The following is a 19,064-nucleotide window of genomic DNA, read 5'->3' as shown; positions in this document are numbered from 1 at the left end:
TGATCAAGCGGGTGTCAGCCTACACCTAAGATAGGTGGTACAGTTAGATATGCAATAATGCACTACGACAAAAGATATGATACGAAGAACAATGCTAACCCTAACATATCTATGATAACTACGTTGCTCGCCATCAAAAAGGCTTCAAGATTTGAAAGCAACGCATGAACAACATGAGCAGCGCTAGATCGCAAGATGCGATCTAGGCGCATGTTGCTTACCGGTAGAAACCCTCGAGACGAAGGAGTTGGCGATTGCCGAGATTTGTTTGTGGTTGAACGTTGGTTGTTGTTTATTCCATAAACCCTAGATACATATTTATAGTCCAACAATTAATGTTGCACCAAACCTGCACGAGTAAGGATTCTAACTCTAAACTGAGATGCGATCTAATATATTACAGATACAATGTGCAATTAAGCCCAACTTGGTATAAAAGGCCGATTCAATGATTTCTTATATATATTCTTCGAGTCCATCTTGATGCAGCCTTGTGATGTCCAGGTTCCCCACAATTATAGCAGATGACTTCAGCATATTGATCCAGTTTTCCAGTAGTAGTGGATCCAGAACCAGTGGAAGTAACAGAGGCTCCATCTTGAGATTTTCCATCAAATCCTGCAGCTTTGACTACCTCTTTATCTTTCTGCTGGTATTTCTGAGCTTTGTTATCCTTGTTCTGCTTCAGAGGGGCCTGCTGCTACTGTTGCTGCTGAGGCCATGGTACAGGTGCCATGCCAGGAGGCTGCCAAGCACCAGGGAATTGATTGGGGAATACCTGCTGAGGAGGAAAACCACCAGGGAACTGCTGCCATTGAGGAGGGATTTGATAAGGGGGAAAGCTTCCAACAAAACCCTGAGGGGGAACCATCTGAGGTTGGAACCCAAAGTTGTAGGGAGCCGGTGGTGGCATCTGTTGAGGGAGGGTTTGTTGTTGTTGCCAATTTCCTCCTCTACCACCACCCCCTCTGTTCTTCCATCGACCTCTACCTTTCTCTGACATGATGCAGATCTCAGCAACTCTAGAGAAGGAGAGGTTTGGCAAGGAGCTCTAGGGGTGATCACTCAGGCAAATGTGTAGCGCTGGTTGGGAAAGATCATCTCCATCAGAGATGGGAAAACAATCTGAGGTAGCAAAACTTCCCCTCAAGACAAGCTCACGTCTGACCCAGACAAGGATGGGAGGTGGCGGCGCTTTAAGGGGAGGAGGAGAAACCCTAGAAGAGGCGTAATCTTCAGAATCCCAAATTTGCCCAAAGAAATATCCCCAAGCCTTATCAGCGTCATTGTCACCTTTATCACCTTTACACGTGAGCCTCCTTTCTTTTCGTGAACCCAGCTGATTATCGTTGCTTCCCGCGCAGTCAAGGCAGGCCTGAGAAGTCAAGCCCTGTCTGCATCGCTTTCTGAATCCAAGCTTTCTGCAATTCTCCTCCCAATGTTGGTCGATCCCTCTTTCAAAGCGATCAGAGTTGCCGCAGCAATCGCATCCCTGAAGCTGAAAACCACGGACTCTCCCCGGGGATCTAACGACGGAGGCAGTTTCAGACGCAATTCTGGTAGCGCCACTGATTGTGATTGAACCAACCTTGAACGGAGCCCAACTGCATTTGTCTCTACCATCATCGTCGATTGGGGCTGAGGAAGCTGGGGGACATTGTCTGGACCCGACGAGCAATCTGCCACAGACCTTAGCTTGCGCTTGAAACTCCTGTGCTCCGATACCGCAGTCTGACCCAGCTTCTGAGAAGAACGAATCAATGAACCAATGTACCTGATGATCTGACGCAGGTCTCCTTTCTTCTTCCTGGGAGTTCGGCGGCCTGATCCAACCCAAACCTCCAACAGATGTCGAGGCGGGGAATCGGAGCGCCGAGTGCCTGGTGAAGCCATGCGGGGGCGCAGGTTTGCAGCCGCCTGCCTCATCCTCATCTCCATGGTCCGTGAACGCCAGCGTCAGACGGCGAGCAGCACGGGGAAGCGGTCGGAGCAGATTATCCAGCCGCGGCGAGCGTTGAGGTGCGATTGGGGAGCCTCGGAGCGATGGAGGAGTAGAAACCGAGGAGGCGCGGCTAGTCGATGAGGGTGGGGTAGCGAAATCACTCCGCCGGCACTCCTCCCGCGACCGAACAGTGTACGGGCTCGCCTGGGAACCCGCACCTGGTCCGATCCCACCGATGAACAGGGCATGGCGTCCCGAATCTCCATCATCCGCTTGATTCCGAAGCGGATCGGGGCAGCGCTTCGCCACCAGGGGGCTCAGAGGGGCGGAATCCCATCCCCACGCTTGCCGGCCGCCACTCGCGCCTCCAGGTACCGGATCTGCCTTGGGAGATCGTGGGGGAGCGGAGGCCGCCAACCAACGGGCTCGCACATGGCGACGCGCTCCTCCGGCGAGGCCTGGAGGAGGTAGAGGAGGTAGAAGCGGCGGACCAGCTTGTCGTGGAGGTCCCGCTCCAACGCACTGGCCCCTCGTGGATCCTCGCGAGGCTGACTCCGAGAGGGCGCCCCCCTACGTGAGCTGCTTGGGGACGACATCCGCACCCACCGCCGCGCTTTGGAAGGCCTGGAAGGCGGCGGCGGGGGAGCGGAGGAAGGTCGGCGGCGAGGATCGCATCCAGCGGAGGAAGGTCAGTGCAATCAATCGTTCTTCGGGGTTGTATGCATTCATCTTTTTCCTAGCCTTAGGGCATGTAACATAGTGAATCGATGGTGCAAGCAAAGTACAATCAACCTACATGGTCTCAGTGATACATCACCAGCTAGGTATTAGGAGCCATTGTGCGTGAACACAAGGCAGAAATTAGGCAAATGATTAGGGCATGATGACTTGAGCAGCTACGTGTTCCGTCGGCTAGTTCCGATTTGCAAAATCCCAAAGTAGAGCAACTTCCCACTCTGACCGACCTGGAAGAAGCTCTCGAGTTTTCCAAATACTACTAGCAAGTAATCTATCTGGCTTGCTAATTGTTTGATGAGCAACTTTTCTGTCCGTAGATTCATGCTGACTGATCGAGTTGTACTATGCAGCCTTTTTGTGGTGTCGTCGTTGTTGTTGTTCGGACTGATTGTTGTAGTGAGAAGAAATCCGCATCCGTTCCTCAGTTTCAGTCAGTGCAGTCATCCACCAACGAACGAACCCGACTCTTGGTTCATTTTCCTTCCACTGTCCTCTAGGGTCTCGGCGGCGAGGAGATGACCCGCCGTCGCAGCCCGCGCCTCCATCCCCAGATCGGCACCAGTGAGGAGTTAGCCGGAATGCCCCTCCGCCGCCTCCATCCCCAGATCCACGCGAGCGGGAATGGCGTCGGAATGACCCGCCGCGGCCGTCGCCGCCGCGGCAAATCGCCGGCGGATCCCGAATCCCTGCCGCTCCACGAGGACATGCTCCGGGAGATCCTCCTCCGCCTCCCGCTGCGGCCATCCTCCCTCCTGCGGGCCTCTGCGGTCTGCAAGCACTGGCGAGGCCTCGTCACCGACCTCCACTGCTTCAGTATTTTTCGGTCAGAGTGTTGCACAGTTCCCTCCATACCTTCCCGTAAATTACCTCTTTGAATGCACCAGGACCTTCAAAATAACAATTGGAAACTCAATATGCTACTGCCCAACAACTGATACTAAACCCTAAAATACACTTTTGTCAAAATTAAGTAAATAGTTCGCATTTGATCGTCCGCTGCACTTTGTTTTCTGAAAGTTGCACAGTTTCTTCTGCAAGGAGGAGAAAACACTGTCACCCGTGTTGTATTTCGAAAATGTCACTGCTGCAATGATAAACTCTAGATCAGCAACATGTAATTGCGGAGGAATATTTACAACCTGGAGCACACAACGACATTATACGTTAAATACCAAATGATAAACCAAAAAAACATGATGGCATCCTGAAACCCATCTATTTCATAAATCAGTGAGGCCTAAGGATATATCTAGAGTGGGTGGAAGAATTTGTTCCGCCGTGGTATACCTAGTTGACATATCCACAACAAGAGCCATCCTAGCCGTTAAACCACTGAGCGCTGAGATCTGCAAAGCCCTCAACAGACCTACCATAAATGCCTCCATGGTGCCAAACAAGTGCTCCCGCCCTGCGCGGGTCCACCATCACGCAACTTACGCCGACACCCCGCCGCGCCATGCCACTGAAACTCGTCATCGTTGGTGTGATAGGAGAAACACCGATCCACCTCCAGATCACTTCCGCCAGATAGTGCTCCAAAGACGATGCCCCAGCACGGATAACGACACCAAAGTGTCGTCAACGGGTTTCCCCGATTACCCCAACACAAAAATGGGGATGCAAAAATGATGCCTTCAACAAGAAAAACGATGCCAACTTGCCAAGAGGCGTTACCATCATCAATCTCAACTTCCACCGGCAGCCACACAAATTTGTACCCGACTGATCAAAACATGATGCTGCCTCAGACCACTGGCGCCGAACCGATCAATGATCCCGCAGCCCGCGCCATCCATTCCTTGCGACCAAGAGATCGGGACCGAAGCCACCGCCCCTCCAAAGTGTAGGCCACCGCGTCGATCCGTCGCAGCTTCTTCAGACGTGGCAGTGGAGCCACCACGCCATGGTACCTGGCTGCACCAAACCCTGGCTCAGAGAAGACGACTCACGCCGATCCTCTATGCCAGGGGATGAGGAGGCCTCCGCGGCCGCCTGTGCCGGCCCGACTTTGCCAGGTTGTGCCCAGGGCTGCAGGGGAGGAGGGAGAGAGGTGGGGAGGGGCGGCGACTAGCGGCAAGGGTTTTCCCCCTCCTGTCGCCTCACAGGGGCAAGAGGATGGGCTCTCTTCCCACTTGGAAACCTAAGTTGAGGTGGTGATTAAATTTTTTTCTTCTTCTCGTTTTCTCTTGCATCTTTCTTAAGCTTCTTCAAGTGAAGGTTTCGTATATGCTACTCCAATCTTAAATATGAATCCACTTTAAACTTTGATGGCCGCCAGCAATGCTCATTTCCGCATTGAAGGCCCATGTAAATACGCCCATCCATAAGATGATATAAATAAGCTCTCACGAGAACATTTTTGCACAAATTTTGTAGCAAAAACCTCACCATGCATCGGGTTGTACTTACTAGGTATGCCAATGGGCATGGGAAGCATTGGGAATTCAGTTGCCACAACTTGTACTTGTCATCCTAATCGTAACTCATGCAATTTGGTGAATCTATAGTGCAAGCAAACTGATGTTTGAACAGCTGGTAGGTACAAGTGTTTTATACCCAGCTGCGTGTTGGAAACATTATGCCTGAACACAACGGAGCAATGAGGCCAAAAATAACCAAATGGCACGACTTTTAGAAGGCACTCGTTCTACTGGCAAGTTCCGAGTTGCAAAATTCCAAAATGGAGATAACAATATGTTGCTTACCCGATGAGTATGATTAAGAGCTACTACCTCCGGTCGGAATTAATCGACACCGGATACTACCAGTTCCATGTGTATTTTGTGCACAAGCCAGTGTCAATCTAATCCGACCGGAGGGAGTATTTCACATGTCAAACCGAGCGACCCCACCCCCTCCATTCTAAAATAACGGAAATGATAGACTTACAAAAAAAATTCTACGGAATTGTCTTACGGGATGATGTGGATGCCCAGGGTTGGTGCGGGTGATTCTCCTTTCCGTGATCTGAGGAATGTAACCTGCCCAACTTCATGCCACGTATGCCCGTAAGTGTGATTTTGTAACAATCCATCCGTAGATGTAGGATTACTCCTAAAATAACTTTCTCAGCGTTTCTTAGAGATAGAAGTATGTACAACTAGAATACTTACAGATATACAAAACTAATTAAGACAGTTCTTTTGCAACGGACATAATAATACACAGTAGATTTCTAATTGTCCGGTGGACATCTTTACCTGTACCAATGGGGGCAGTGGCAGATTGGAATGGTGAAGTATTCAGTGTTCGGACTTCGGACTGATTGAGAATTTCAGTCTCGTTTTAGATTAGTAACATCCGTTCCTCACTCTCAGTGCAGTCGTCCACCCACGAACGAACCACGGTCGGCGGCGAGGAGATGACCCGCCGTCGCAGCCCGCGCCTCCATCCCCAGATCGGCACCAGTGAGGAGGTCTCCGGGATGCCCCTCCGCCGGAGCCCGCGCCTCCATCCTCAGATCCACGCGAGCGGGAATGGCGTCGGAATGACCCGCCGCGGCCGTCGCTGCCGCGGCAAATCGCCGGCGGATCCTGAATCCCTGCCGCTTCACGAGGACATGCTCTGTGAGATCCTCCTCCGCCTCCCGCCGCAGCCATCCTCCCTGCTACGCGCCTCCGCGGTCTGCGAGCACTGGCGAGGCCTCGTCACCGAGCCCCGGTTCCTCCGCCGCTTCCGCGCCCACCAAGGGAAACCGCCCCTCCTCGGCGTCTTCGAGCCCCACATCTGGGGCATCAAGTTCAGATCCACCTTAGACCCTCCAGACCGCATTCCTCCGGAGCGCTTCGACCTGCAATATCAAATTGACCGCCGCAGTGGGATCCGTCTCGGTCTGCTCGGGTGCCGCCACGGCCGCGTCCTATTGTTGGATGATAAGCGCAATAAGGTCATTGTGTGCGACCCCATCACCGGCGAGCACCACCGCCTTGACGTTCCACCAGCGTTCAGAGGATTCTACATCTATGGGGCTGTGCTCTGCGCTGCCGTGGACCAGGGCCACGTGCACGGCAGCTGCCACTCGAGCCCCTTCAACGTGGTCTTGATGTCCCTCTCGCGAGGCGGAGACAAAGATGAGTATGATGACGAACATGACTACGGCGATACATCACCCATGGCTTGTGTATACTCTTCGGAGACTGCCGTTTGGGGCAACCTTATCTCAACGATGGATCGATGTGAGCTTGATGAGGTTAATCCTGGAATCCTTATTGGTAACGCTCTTTACTGGTCCTCTAAGAGTGTGATTCCGAACAGAAATGTTTTGCATTTGGATTATTTGGCAGACGACATAGTTGAGTTTGATTTGGATAGGCAGAGCCTAGCTGTGATCAAGGGGCCTCCATGTCTTAATGGCTCCCTCAGACATCAAATAATCAGGGCAGAGGATGATGCTCTCGGTCTCGCTATATTTTCCCACGGTAGATTCGAGGTGTGGCAGAGGTGGGTCAGTTGTCATGGTGGTACTACATGGTTGCTGCACAACACCTTTGAAGTGCATACCCTTCTTGGGCTCCCTCTTCAGATTGAGGGATCAATGAGAAAGATGGAAATACTGGGGTATGATGAGGATAACCGTGCAATCATTGTTTTTGTAGATGGCAATGTCTACATGGTTCAACCTATGTCCACGCAGTTCAGAAAACTTTATGAAAGCCGTTATCCTATCAAGTGTCATCCTTTTGCAAGTTTCTATACACCAGGTGATTGCTCATCCTTACTCCTTGTATTGTGTTAGTTACTAGATCCAGTGATGTTCTAGACATGGTTGATGGAATACTTTTCCTGTGCTTCTCAAGTGTTCACTAGCAACTTAAACTTAGGTATATACTGTGACACACTTGTACCCATTTTTTTTATGTCTTCACTCTTCAGAGGTAACAAATGAAATCTCAAATGAGTAACTCAGTTGGCGTGTTTGGATCCTCAAAGTTAGTTATATTATTTTATCTAGTACTATCTGTTTTTGTATTGATATTAATGTTATCTCCATAATAACAACTTTCCCTGAATCTATACTTTCTGAAATAATAGTTCTTTTGTCACTTGTTGAAGACCCCTGCTGCAAACTTGCACCACACAAAAATAAATTCAATTTCTCGTCTCTAATAGGCTAGATGTACTTAAAGCTGAACACCAAAATCACTTTTGTTGCTAGAATTTATCAGTTCAGGCATGTTACAGTTTTGTCTGCTTGTACGTGGGAAAAAAAATCTAAACAGTCTTTTTTCCTTATCAGCTAAAACTTTCATTATGAAATAGCTAAATTTTACCATTTTCATAAATGGTCTTGGCATTTAAAAATATTTGCGAATTAAATTTTAGTATCAAAAGTGGGTTATAGGACGTATATAAAAAAGAGGGTTTTTTCAAGTTATATTTGTCAATTCATCTATGTAACCGACTCACTATTGCATTCTCTTATCTATATATCTTTTCCTAGTATCTTTTATTAATTGCCCGACTTCTTATGCTTCTAGACCTAGCCATTCCTGCTGGATGTAAAGGAGTTGAAATATTGCACGATGCATAGAATGATTTCCGGTCTCATGTGCTGAGGTTCTAGAATTGTTCAACAGGTAAGAACATCTTGTGCATAGTTTGCGAAATTTTTGGTTGTTTTATTTTTTTGTATCAAACATAGCTATCTGGCTGCCAACGTGGGCAGCATGCGCCCACAAACTATTGGAACAATTGAAACGATGGTGTCGCTAGGCAAAATGACTTTCCCTTTTGGGTCGTAAATGATATTGATATGTTACATATGGTGTTGATGCTTATATTACCTGATTGTGCCTATGTGGCCATGCCTAGACTTTTCCCTTGGTTCAGCTATTTCAGAGTCGCAAGCTGACAGCAAAATATTATTAGCATTCAAATCAAGGAAAAAAATAGCGGGCTATTTGATTTAGCGGATATCTCGTCTAGAAGCTACAGAAGCTATAGCGGCGCAATAGCGGAAGCTAAACCATTTAGCGGTTTTCCCTAACAAAAGTAATATATGTCGCATAAACATAGAATCTCAGCATGCATTATGAAATATAATATTTTTCTTCATCTCCAAGACTATTGCATTTCTTATAATCTGCTATGGACCTAAACTAGATACGCCAATTCTATCTACGATCCTTATTTCTAAAAAATGACAAGGGGTTGAATGAAATTGAATAGGAAGGTTGCATCTGTTCCACGTATAGAAGTACAGTACAAAGAGGAAAGGATAGAGAAGCAAGCTTCGATGTAGCAGTTCTAGTTCTTGAATAGACAAACAAGCTTCTGTATACAAATTAATTTTGTGGTTCTACTGTCTGGCATCTGAACCAATACACCGAGGAACAAAGAGTAGAGGATATAGGAGTTGCGACAATCCATCTTGAGTTTCAGTATGAGACATCACGGTGTTTTTAGTCGTCTCAATTCAGCCCATGTCTCCCTAGCCACCGTTGTCATGGCCTGGGCGTAGAAGCCGTGGAGGACAACCGGCTTGGTGATAGAGATTGTGGATTGCTCTAGCTGCATCAGGATTCAATCCTTCGCTAGCTACCGAGCGAAAATGAGAGGAATGGCTAGGTTATTGATGGAAGCAATTGACTATGCATCGAGGGCTTGGTTTTCGGCCAATGAAAACATGCATTAGGCTTCAAGTTCTAGTGTGATGGAGCAATTTTGTTGCTATAGCTCCTCTAGCGGCTATACTCTTTAGCGGTAATTAGCGGCACCTTAGCGGACTTAGCGTCCATAGCGGACGAAACAGGCTTAGCGTAGCGGAAGGCTGTCCCAGAAGCTATAGCGGTGCTATAGCGAAGCTATAGCCAGCTATTTTTTTCCTTGATTCAAATAAGTTGCAATGTCTGGTTCAAGGATTTAGTTTGTTGTCATAGGTAATCCTAGGAGATATAGCCAGGAAGGTGATATCTGTTATATTTTACGACTTTGCAAAGACATGTTAACAAACTGTTTTCAACCATGTGTGCTGCATAGGTTTTACTACTATTAGGTTTTTTCTGTATTTGTAATTAGTAACTGGTTGGCAATTTTGTTTTCTCCAGGTGAAGTACTGGCTGCTGCTGCAGTACCCACGATTTTGTCGCATTGCATCAGTGCAGTCGGCAGTCTGTATATGTACTCTTTCCAGAAGAACATGCCCAACGTGTGCCGTAGTCTATCTAGGTTCCTAATGTAACAAGATGCTATATTGGTACCTAATGAAGGGAAGTTCAGCTTTCCCAACCTATAATTCTACTAAGGTTCGGTTGTATCTTTTTTGCATAGTTGTGCTTGGCAGCTCTCTTTTCAGCCAGGGGAGATTTGGAGCACATTTATGACTTTGTTAACCATCATGAAACGTTAATAAAATAAATGTAAAAACAATATATCCTAGGAAGGTCAAGCTCACATTTTCTTACCCAAATGCTAAAAAGTGCACGATGGCTCGTTTGTTGGCACGAGCACACGATTTCCGTCCGTCCGATGGACCCTGATGAAGGTGTGCGACCACGGTTGTTCCGACAGCGAGGAAACTAGGAAAGCGACAGCCTCCTCCTCCACTCTTCTCTCCCTCTTGCGTCCCCTTCTGTCCCGAGCAATCTCCTAAGCTCCTGATCCAAACGCCGCCGGCAGCCCATCCGCCGCAGGACTCCACCTACGCCACCACCGGCGTGTCTCCCCCAACTCCGGCGCATCTTTCCCACCTCATACACTCTCCCCGACGCCCCCCACCCACCCGCAGCCGATCCCCTTTCTCTCTCCCTCGATCTCCTCCGTCCCCGCTGCGGCCATGGATCCCAATGAAGCTCGTCGCCGGATGCGAGGAGCTCGCCTTGGCTCACCACGACTCCGCGAGCCTCTCCTATATTTGCTTCCCTGCGTGCTCGCGCTCGTGCCCACTGTCTCATCTCCGCCTTGATGTTCCCCAGCGATGCCTTCCTCTGTCCGACTTCCCGCTTGTTGTTTTTCTCCATCCTGATCTGCAGCCAGATGTAGGCCGCACCCAAGGTCTGTAGCTGTAGGTCTACAATCTTGATGGCGATGCTTGTTGACATGGAGGAGAATCAGGTTGCAGCGCTTAAGCAATCCTGTGTTCCTGACCAGCACCCATCTCCATGCACTCGGCACATGTGCGATCTTCAGCTTTAGGAGGTGTTCTAGCGTTTGGGTAGCATCAAATTCCAGCGTGCTGGCTTGGGGTAAAATGCTGATATTTCTACATCATCCCGCTAGTTCAACCTTTCATGGACCATTGCTAGAATCTGCCCCTTCCTATTTTGTTTTCAACCTTAAAAGTCCAGGTTATGTTAATTGAATTAGTACATGAAGTCTAATGAAAATCTGTTACTTGTGCATTCACTAGGTGTACCCTCTTTTATGCTACAGGTTGTAAGATATCACAGTGTTGTTTTGCGTCAAAATAGGTTCACTCCAACCTGACCGTAATTCTATTTTGTTTTGCTAAGTTATGTATTGATTGCCGATGTCTACAGGAGTTGTTTTGCTTTTTTACCTTTTTCCCAGTTTTTTGTTGATTTTGGCTAGTATTAATTAAATTTTACTGCACTTGTTTGTTTTGATTTATTGGTTGTAGGTAGATCGTAGTTGATGTTTTATGCACTGTCCTTTAGAACTGATGGAGTTTGTCACTTCAGTTAATTGCTTTCAGCATTTAATTGAGTTGATTTTGCAACACAGTTAAATTGTTTTTGTCTACATAATCATGTTACTTGCAGCATTTTTTAACTAAGTTGATTACATATACTAAGTTTTTGTCCCATATCTAATTTTGCTTCCTGCACTCAATTAAGTTGATGAGACAACACACTTAAGTTGCTTTTTCACCATACCATATTGTGGTTCCTTTGCCTTATAGTCCGTTGGTTCCACCATTTATGCGGTGGTTTTTGTTTGTGCAAACCATGATGGGCATGTTTTCATTGTCACTATTTTATCACCACGTATGCATCATTAGTTAAATTAGTTTTTACTCACTAGTTTTCGCAACTGCACATTAATGTATAAGAAGGTGTGTTGTTTGTCAAACATAGTTAAGTTGCTATCCCCATCCTATTCAATTTGCTTCAGTTTCGCTACATATGTTTGAGTTGCTTTTGTAACAATGTTAAGTTGCTATCCCCATCCTATTAAGTTTGCTTTTGCAGAAGTTAATTGAGTTTCAGTACATATATTAAGTTGTTTTTCGAGGGCTAGCTAAGTTGTTTCTATCAACATAGTTAAGTTGTTGTTCCATTCTACTAAGTTTGTTTTTTACAGCAGTTAATTTAGTTTCAGTACATATATTAAGTTATTTTTGTGAAATAGCTAAGTTGTTTCTGTCAAACCAAATCAACATAGTAAAGTAGGATTTTTATGCACTTACTTGCAAACCAAATCAAATTGTTTGCCTTACTTTCTATTGTTGCAATTTTTCAGGTGTGTATGCGGCAACGAAGCCATTACCAGTGGGTTGGCATCATCAACTTACGGAGAAATTTCAACCTATGTTTGCACTATCTACAAATGAAACGGCAACCAGGCCGGGTCCCATTCCTCTGTTCTTTAAACTGTAGCTAAGACAGTTGCTAGTGTTTTTTTTTTCACACTACTAGTGGTTGCAGCAAGTGGTCGTTTGAATATACTTCCTCATTTTATCCAGTACATTTTGTGTGAACCTTTAATATGTGTGAAACCTGGAAAGTGTTCTCAATCTCTCTCTTTTTAGGCCTGGTTATATTTTTTGTTGAAAAGGATCCTTTGTGCCCACTTTTGCTTTCATTTATAGTGTCCCATGCACTAGGGGACATGTGAATCTAACTAAGCAGCCATATGGGTTTTTTTCCTTCGGCAAAATTGTCCTGGGACTTTCAAATATATCCAATGATCTGGGCTGGGCAGGACTTTCTATTTTCGGACCGAGGGCTGGAAGCGACTAACGAGCAAGCATTTGCTGGCTAGACGCGTCCTTTTCGTATGCAGATCATTTCAGATGTTGACAAAATTCCATTGTTGTTACAAATTACTACCTCTGTCCATAGAAGGATGTCGCATGTTTGTGTAAATTTAGATGTATCAATACACTCTTTAGTGTATATGGTACATCCGAATTTAGACAGAATTCCGACATCCTCTTTATGGATGGAGGGAGTACATTTGTTCCTCGAGATGATTGTTACACTTATTAGATTGTATATGGATATATACTTGTACATGGTAACTGTTGGTTAAGATTGAATCATATCATCTCTAGGCACCCGCACAACTGGCCAGGAAATCTCACAGGAATCATATCACATACTCCTATGAAACCTCACTTAGAGAACCAGTGCTTATCTGCTGTATTAAAAAAATGGTGATCACAAAACACTGGATACAACTTGTAACTAGTTTGTATATGTTCCAAAATTTGCTGCCATTCCCATTTGGAGCAGAAATCCATTCAAGTGTCTGCAGTGCCATGTTTCTTCAGTTGGGCTGCACAGAAAGATGCATGGTTTCTTCTGACATTTAAAGAAATCTGCCGAGGCAGTAAAACGCCGAGCTGGTGTCACACCACGTGATGCGAGCAAAGAAAATGCAGGTTTAGATCCACGTTTCAATCGTACACAAATCTGCAAGAAGTTGCAGCTTTTGAACTGCATGATTGTACCCTCAAAGATGCAACGGTACAAGCAGAGGCTGGTGGTCTGCAAAAGTAGGACTCACGAGAAACTTCCACACACTCTGATAAAGGAGAGCTCAATCATAGAGAGCAGCACTGAATTTTCTCATAATTACCGAACACATTCAGCTTATGTGTACAAGAAATATCTACGGGATGACATCTACTACACAGCAGCACACAAGTTCTTGAAATGCACTGATCTCGAAAACTATGCATCTTCTGATATACGTTGGTGATGATAATTGATCAGATAGAATGATCAAAATAAATTGAAAAGGAGCACACGTGTTTGTCATCACAACAACATAAACACTTGATTCAGCAGGTAGAACAACATACAAGAGGGTAAAACATAAGAAAAATCAACAACCACAACAACAACAAAGATAACATATACATTATAGCCAGAACCTCGCAAAATGGGAATATAGACACACGCCGTCAACCTAGATGCACAAACTTTTCAAAAAAAAAAACCAAAAAAAAATCTATGTACGGAGATGTAGCCTGTTCAGCTGGAGAAACGAAACACCAGGAACAGATCAGATTTGCCCAAGTCAGATTGGAAAGGGTATGTGCAATTCAGGCATGTAACTCAACTTGCTTCAGGTCTTGGTTAGGAGCGCTCGCCCGAGGTTTCAGGTCAGACTTAGCGCTGGCAGATCGATTCATCGGTTTATTGCTGTTCGTCCCCTTCGCTGCTCCCTCGCTAACTGTTGGAAACAACAAAACTTGCTCAATTACGCCTACGGAGTGTTGATTTCACGGAAATGCATGGCAGAAAAAGGAGAGATGTACATAAACTCAGTTTCTAAATAATTTGCAGATTCTCAGCTATATTCTCATATCAAAAGACCTTCAAAAAATCTTGCAGAAACAGTTTTGGTAAGCAGCTCATGTAGGCTTCCAATGCAATAAAGATTTCTTTTACAGCATTTAAGCCTCTATGTTAGTGGTGCAACTAAAGAAACTCTTGTAGGATGCACCGTTGATACAACTATGCAATATGAGAAAATCATTCTAGGATCAAGCATTTATGCTTAAAGACAACAAAAAGGCTGGATGAGTTGTGACCATTGTGTGTTTTACCATTATTTGGCAGGGAGAGCCGCTTCTTGGCTGATGTGTTGAGCTGCAAACGCTTATCTTTCTGATTGAGCGCAGATGAAGAAGCTATATCTATGGGCTGCGAGCTGACTTCCTCAAAACCCTCATCTACCAACTTCGGCTTCTGTTTGGACGATCCCAAAGAGGTGGAAGGAAGCACACGTGATCGTCCGAATGAAGTAAAATTTACATCAGAATAAGACTTCTTGTGGTTTATGCCTTTCTTCTTGTTCAGGCCATTAGGAGTATTTGAAGTTGGCAGTTTGACCTTTGGTATGGCCTGAGACTTTGTTTCCTCATGCTGATTATCATAGCACGTCGGCATGCTCTCTTTAGGATTATTTTCAAGTAACCTGTTCTCCCACGGACGTGCAGCAACCCACCTCTCTACCCAGTTTGATCCCCAGTGGTTGTCATCAGGTTCGAGTCCGTGCAGATTTGTAGGTTTCTGTTGCCTTGAACCAGCTTGCCTCTAACCAATACAAAAACAGAGCTTACTAGCTTCAGAGAGGTTAACAGATATATAAAAAATAGTACAGAATTTTCAGTGTGGGCACTTATCGTCATCTACATGTAAAGATCATTCTCAAATGCTACCAATAGGTTCCTACATGCACCAAATACTAAATTGTACAGTACACTAGTAATATATTTGCTGCATTCTCTTCAACCAATAAAGGACATCAGTTGCACTTAGGTGAAGCCACAGCGAGAAAATATCTGGAAGGGAAAAAGGCAAATCTTCTCCTAGGATCACATGAACGCATGTTTTGGTTCTGTACAACACGGACTTCCACAGTGCACATGTGGCCATATTTTTCTGTCCATGCATATTCAAAAACTGGTATACACCTATGGTTTATTTAAAAGATTGGAATAAGAAATTGAAGTCTACAGAACGAAAAAGGGATGATCTGAGGTTCTCAGGTAATCAGGTTTACAGAAACAGGATAATGTTGGGATATACCTAATTAAGTGTGTCCCCTGCAGTTTGGCATCAGCTAGCTGAACTACTCACCCTATTGCACAGGTTCTCTTTTTCCTGCATACTAGCTAGATTTGAAATTGTGTACTTGTTATACAACCCTAATGCCTATGATTCAAAGCACAGCTGTAAAAAAATTCATCTGTAAGAACTTTACTATCAATACTTAGTTAATCTAAACTATTTTAATCTAGCATCACCAGAATATATTTTCCATTGTCTTGACTATTGACCTTTTACGTATTCTAGATTACTCTACTATCCTGATCAGCTAGATTATTATCAGAATTTCTAGTCCCCAAAGAGAAGATGGTGCCTTAATCCTACCGGTTGCATACATTCATACACAAGCAGCAGCCAGCAACAAAACAATATCCCTCAGAAAAAATAAGCATGGTGCACAAATATCAAACTGTTTGATATTTATCTCCACAGCGGTTTCAGTCATTTCAGTTTTATTAACCTATGGTTTAGTATGCATTTTGCAACAGTAGACGTCTTCTCCACTAAGCTATTAAATAATTAAGCAGAGCAAGCAAGAAAAATATCGGTTATCCACACTGTTTGGAAGGCTGTATGCTAATGAGACAGAATCCTGACTAATGTACTGCTTGCTTGTGTCATTAACTTCCTGACCTGACTACAGAAGTGCATCTTCTACAAAAAAAAATGATACAAGAGCACCAAGTTCACCTCACTTAACAAGTCTCAACTAGTTCAGGTATTCTGGTGTAGTTCCCTCCAAAATTACCTGATGAGTCAACGCATATGCCATTGCTCTCTCACGTTTCGCAGCAGCTTCCTGCCTTTTAAGTACTTTAGCTTGTATTTCTTCCACGGAACCAGTACCGCCACACCAGCCCTCCTACATTTGTTGTTGCAGAGTTAAAAATGTTATCCCTTAAACAGGTCTATTAGAGAATCATATTTATGTCACCCATGTATGACTTGAATCCTTAATGCAGAGGCCGGGGCTCCGTTCCCCTTGTCGAAAAAATGAATGACTTGATATATTTTCCACTTGGAAAACAATGTTAATGGTAATGGCCCTGAATTTATTATTGCTAAAATAATTGGCAGAATATCAAAAGGTTGAAGAAAAATGCTGTTCATTCAGAACATAAGGCCCTAAGAACATACAGCTGGATAGACACACGACAACTGAATGTTCCATAGCAGCAATTACACCCTTAAAATCTGTAAAAACGTTTTCCTTGGACCTAATCCCAGCTCATTCAATCCAAGTCAGCCGATGAACCATGATAGCATGTGTACTTTCATTCTCATCATCCTTCAACTGACCACTTGTAACTAAATTTTATACACCAAATAATAAATTTAAACTCTTTAATGTTCCAGTTTGTATCCTTCCATCCCTATATAGAAAAATATATGACTTGCTCTTGTTATATGTATTGAAGTGTAGTTTATTTAATTGAATGATAGATAGGGACATAGGGTAGTATATTTATTTCTAACAGATCAGGTGGCCTACCTCAATTTCTCGAACGTGATTCTCACTATCATCTTGCTCAGGGACCTTTTTCCGTGCAATCTGGCTTTTTAAAGCAACACCAACTTCTCTTGCTCTGACACGAGCTTCAGCTCTTACCAGCTCATGCATACACTGAAGTGTTTCTGCTGTCTGCTTTCTCACAATATGGCCCCTAACAAGGGCCTGCAGTATAACTATACCTTTCAGCGCCCGTAAAGCCCGCTGAGCCTGTAATGTAAGAAAAAAAACAAAAGATCAAAATGTCAGAATCAGTGAAAGGATGGATGCTTCAAATCATGAGCTAACATATCATACAAAAGCCATAGCTTCTTCAACTAATGATTTTTCATACACTACAACTATATAGCTGGATAATTTATTAAATTTAATTCAGGACAAGAAGATTTAATTTCTCATTGTATTTTCATGATCATTGAAGAATTAACTAGGACCTCACTAAATCGTATTTTCTATTTTTCTTCGATTATCTTAATAACATGTATAGTCTCTTGCCCTTCATATTTGCTGACTATCTCCAGATTCAGTTGAAAGTAACTGAATCCTGAATATTCACTATTTAGTAGCATTGCCTCCTCGACATGGCAAAACGAAGAAGATATCCGTTGTCTACCACAATAGTGTTCAAATATAGCATACCAAGAACGACCGAAATGCAGACTGAATAACTGTTGCAGCCAAATCCTCTAGTCTAGAAAATTCTCCAGTCTGAGAAACATGCACATCAAGTGATGTACATTCTGAAGAAATGGAATTTGGAACAATCTCCGTGTTGTTGTCATCATTGGATGTATCACTAGGTACTGCAAGTTCTTCTAGTGCAGAATCCAGAGAATGCTTTCGTTTGTGTAGCTGTCCAGCAGCAGAGCTCTACAATATGATAGTTGTCATGATGGGAGCCAATACAGCAGTAACAACTAATAAGTAGTATAACTAAGGAAGTGTAGTCAGAATTTAAACCTAATAAAGTAAGCATTAACAAAAACATGTCATTAAGTGCTCAATCAAAGCTTTGGTCCAGCATGCTTTTATTTCCTTGTTCTTATTTTGTAGGTAAGGGGGTAGAAGAACGAAAGTGGGTGGCAGTAACAACCTACATTTGCTATATCAGTGCACAACATTAAATACACAGATAGTAATAACCACATAATGTGATTGTTGTTTTGTTGGTACAACACTGGCATACACGGAATAACTCTATTTTGGAACTAGTGACAGTGGAGCAGAGTTGTTGAGCAGCAAGCCCATGACAAAGACATAGCAACGACAGCACTTGTGTGGCATCAGACAGACCAAATTTGGTAAACCATCCACTTCTGCAGTTTTGCTCATTCTTTAAGGTTTGTCATGTTCCCAAATCTCTCATAGAAAGACAAAAAAACCAAAAGCACATGCACCTATCAAGCCGTGCACATAGCAGTGATAGCACATATGAGAAGGAAACAGAAACAAAAGACAAACAAAATAATCATAGGTTCAGAGTTCAGAGTATAGCTAAGTTGATAAAAATATTTCCATAAGACATTAAGTGGATTACAAGCTATAAAACCCAAGGCGGACACCATTACTTACGGTTTCACTGCTCTCGGCAGTCTGTGTTGTTTCTTGATTTTGTGAACTCTTCCCCTTTTCTTGCTTTCTTATGCGAACCAGTGATTTAATCCACTTAGATGAAATACCCATGATAACCCAACCTTTTCTTTCTTCTAGAGTTCTAGTTCAATCACCTAAGACCTGCATTCAGAATATTGTGATGTTTACTGTACTAATGAAGTAAAGCTGCCTTCTGCTTAACTTAAGTAAAAGAACAAAGATGACTCACAGCATAGAACCAAGAAACACTGCACAACAATTACTAGAATCTCAAGCAATGTATATCAATACTACTGTAAGAGTGCACATGCAACATTTTGAAAAAAAGACCAAATAATTCAAAAGTCTTCTCATGAACCATGAAATTTGGTATGACAAGAGAAAATCATCCTATCCAATGATTAATGCCAATGTCATAAAGAACCAAAGCTGTATGATAAGGTTAGTTGGAAGCAACATAAATATTCTGTCATTCCTTCACTAGTGGTTGCCATGAAAGTATATAATACAGTCAAGACTACGGCATCAATCTATTATA

General features: G+C 44.2%; 2 protein-coding genes across 2 annotated transcripts; one reads left to right on the top strand and one right to left on the bottom strand.

The window, feature by feature from the left end:
• The first annotated feature begins 3,258 nt into the window (after positions 1–3,258).
• Positions 3,259–9,923, top strand: LOC124696922. The gene is made up of 4 exons (XM_047229583.1): positions 3,259–3,493; positions 5,998–7,380; positions 8,158–8,256; positions 9,727–9,923. Exons 1-3 carry the CDS (start codon positions 3,259–3,261, stop codon positions 8,208–8,210), a joined length of 1,671 nt encoding a protein of 556 aa, XP_047085539.1. The 3' UTR covers positions 8,211–8,256; positions 9,727–9,923.
• A 3,928-nt stretch (positions 9,924–13,851) lies between these two features.
• LOC124699935 (protein IQ-DOMAIN 5-like) lies at positions 13,852–18,634 on the bottom strand. The gene is made up of 6 exons (XM_047232153.1): positions 18,506–18,634; positions 17,573–17,803; positions 16,916–17,143; positions 16,172–16,285; positions 14,418–14,907; positions 13,852–14,041 (listed from the first exon to the last, which is right to left on the bottom strand). Exons 1-6 carry the CDS (start codon positions 18,614–18,616, stop codon positions 13,911–13,913), a joined length of 1,305 nt encoding a protein of 434 aa, XP_047088109.1. The 5' UTR covers positions 18,617–18,634; the 3' UTR covers positions 13,852–13,910.
• Positions 18,635–19,064: the final 430 nt, after the last annotated feature.

The sequence above is a fragment of the Lolium rigidum genome, chromosome 3 (genome assembly GCF_022539505.1).
Source record: "Lolium rigidum isolate FL_2022 chromosome 3, APGP_CSIRO_Lrig_0.1, whole genome shotgun sequence".
Classification (NCBI taxonomy): Eukaryota; Viridiplantae; Streptophyta; class Magnoliopsida; order Poales; family Poaceae; genus Lolium; species Lolium rigidum.
The sequence above is the reverse complement of the archived record's forward strand: the minus strand, read 5'-3'. Positions and strand labels throughout refer to the sequence as shown.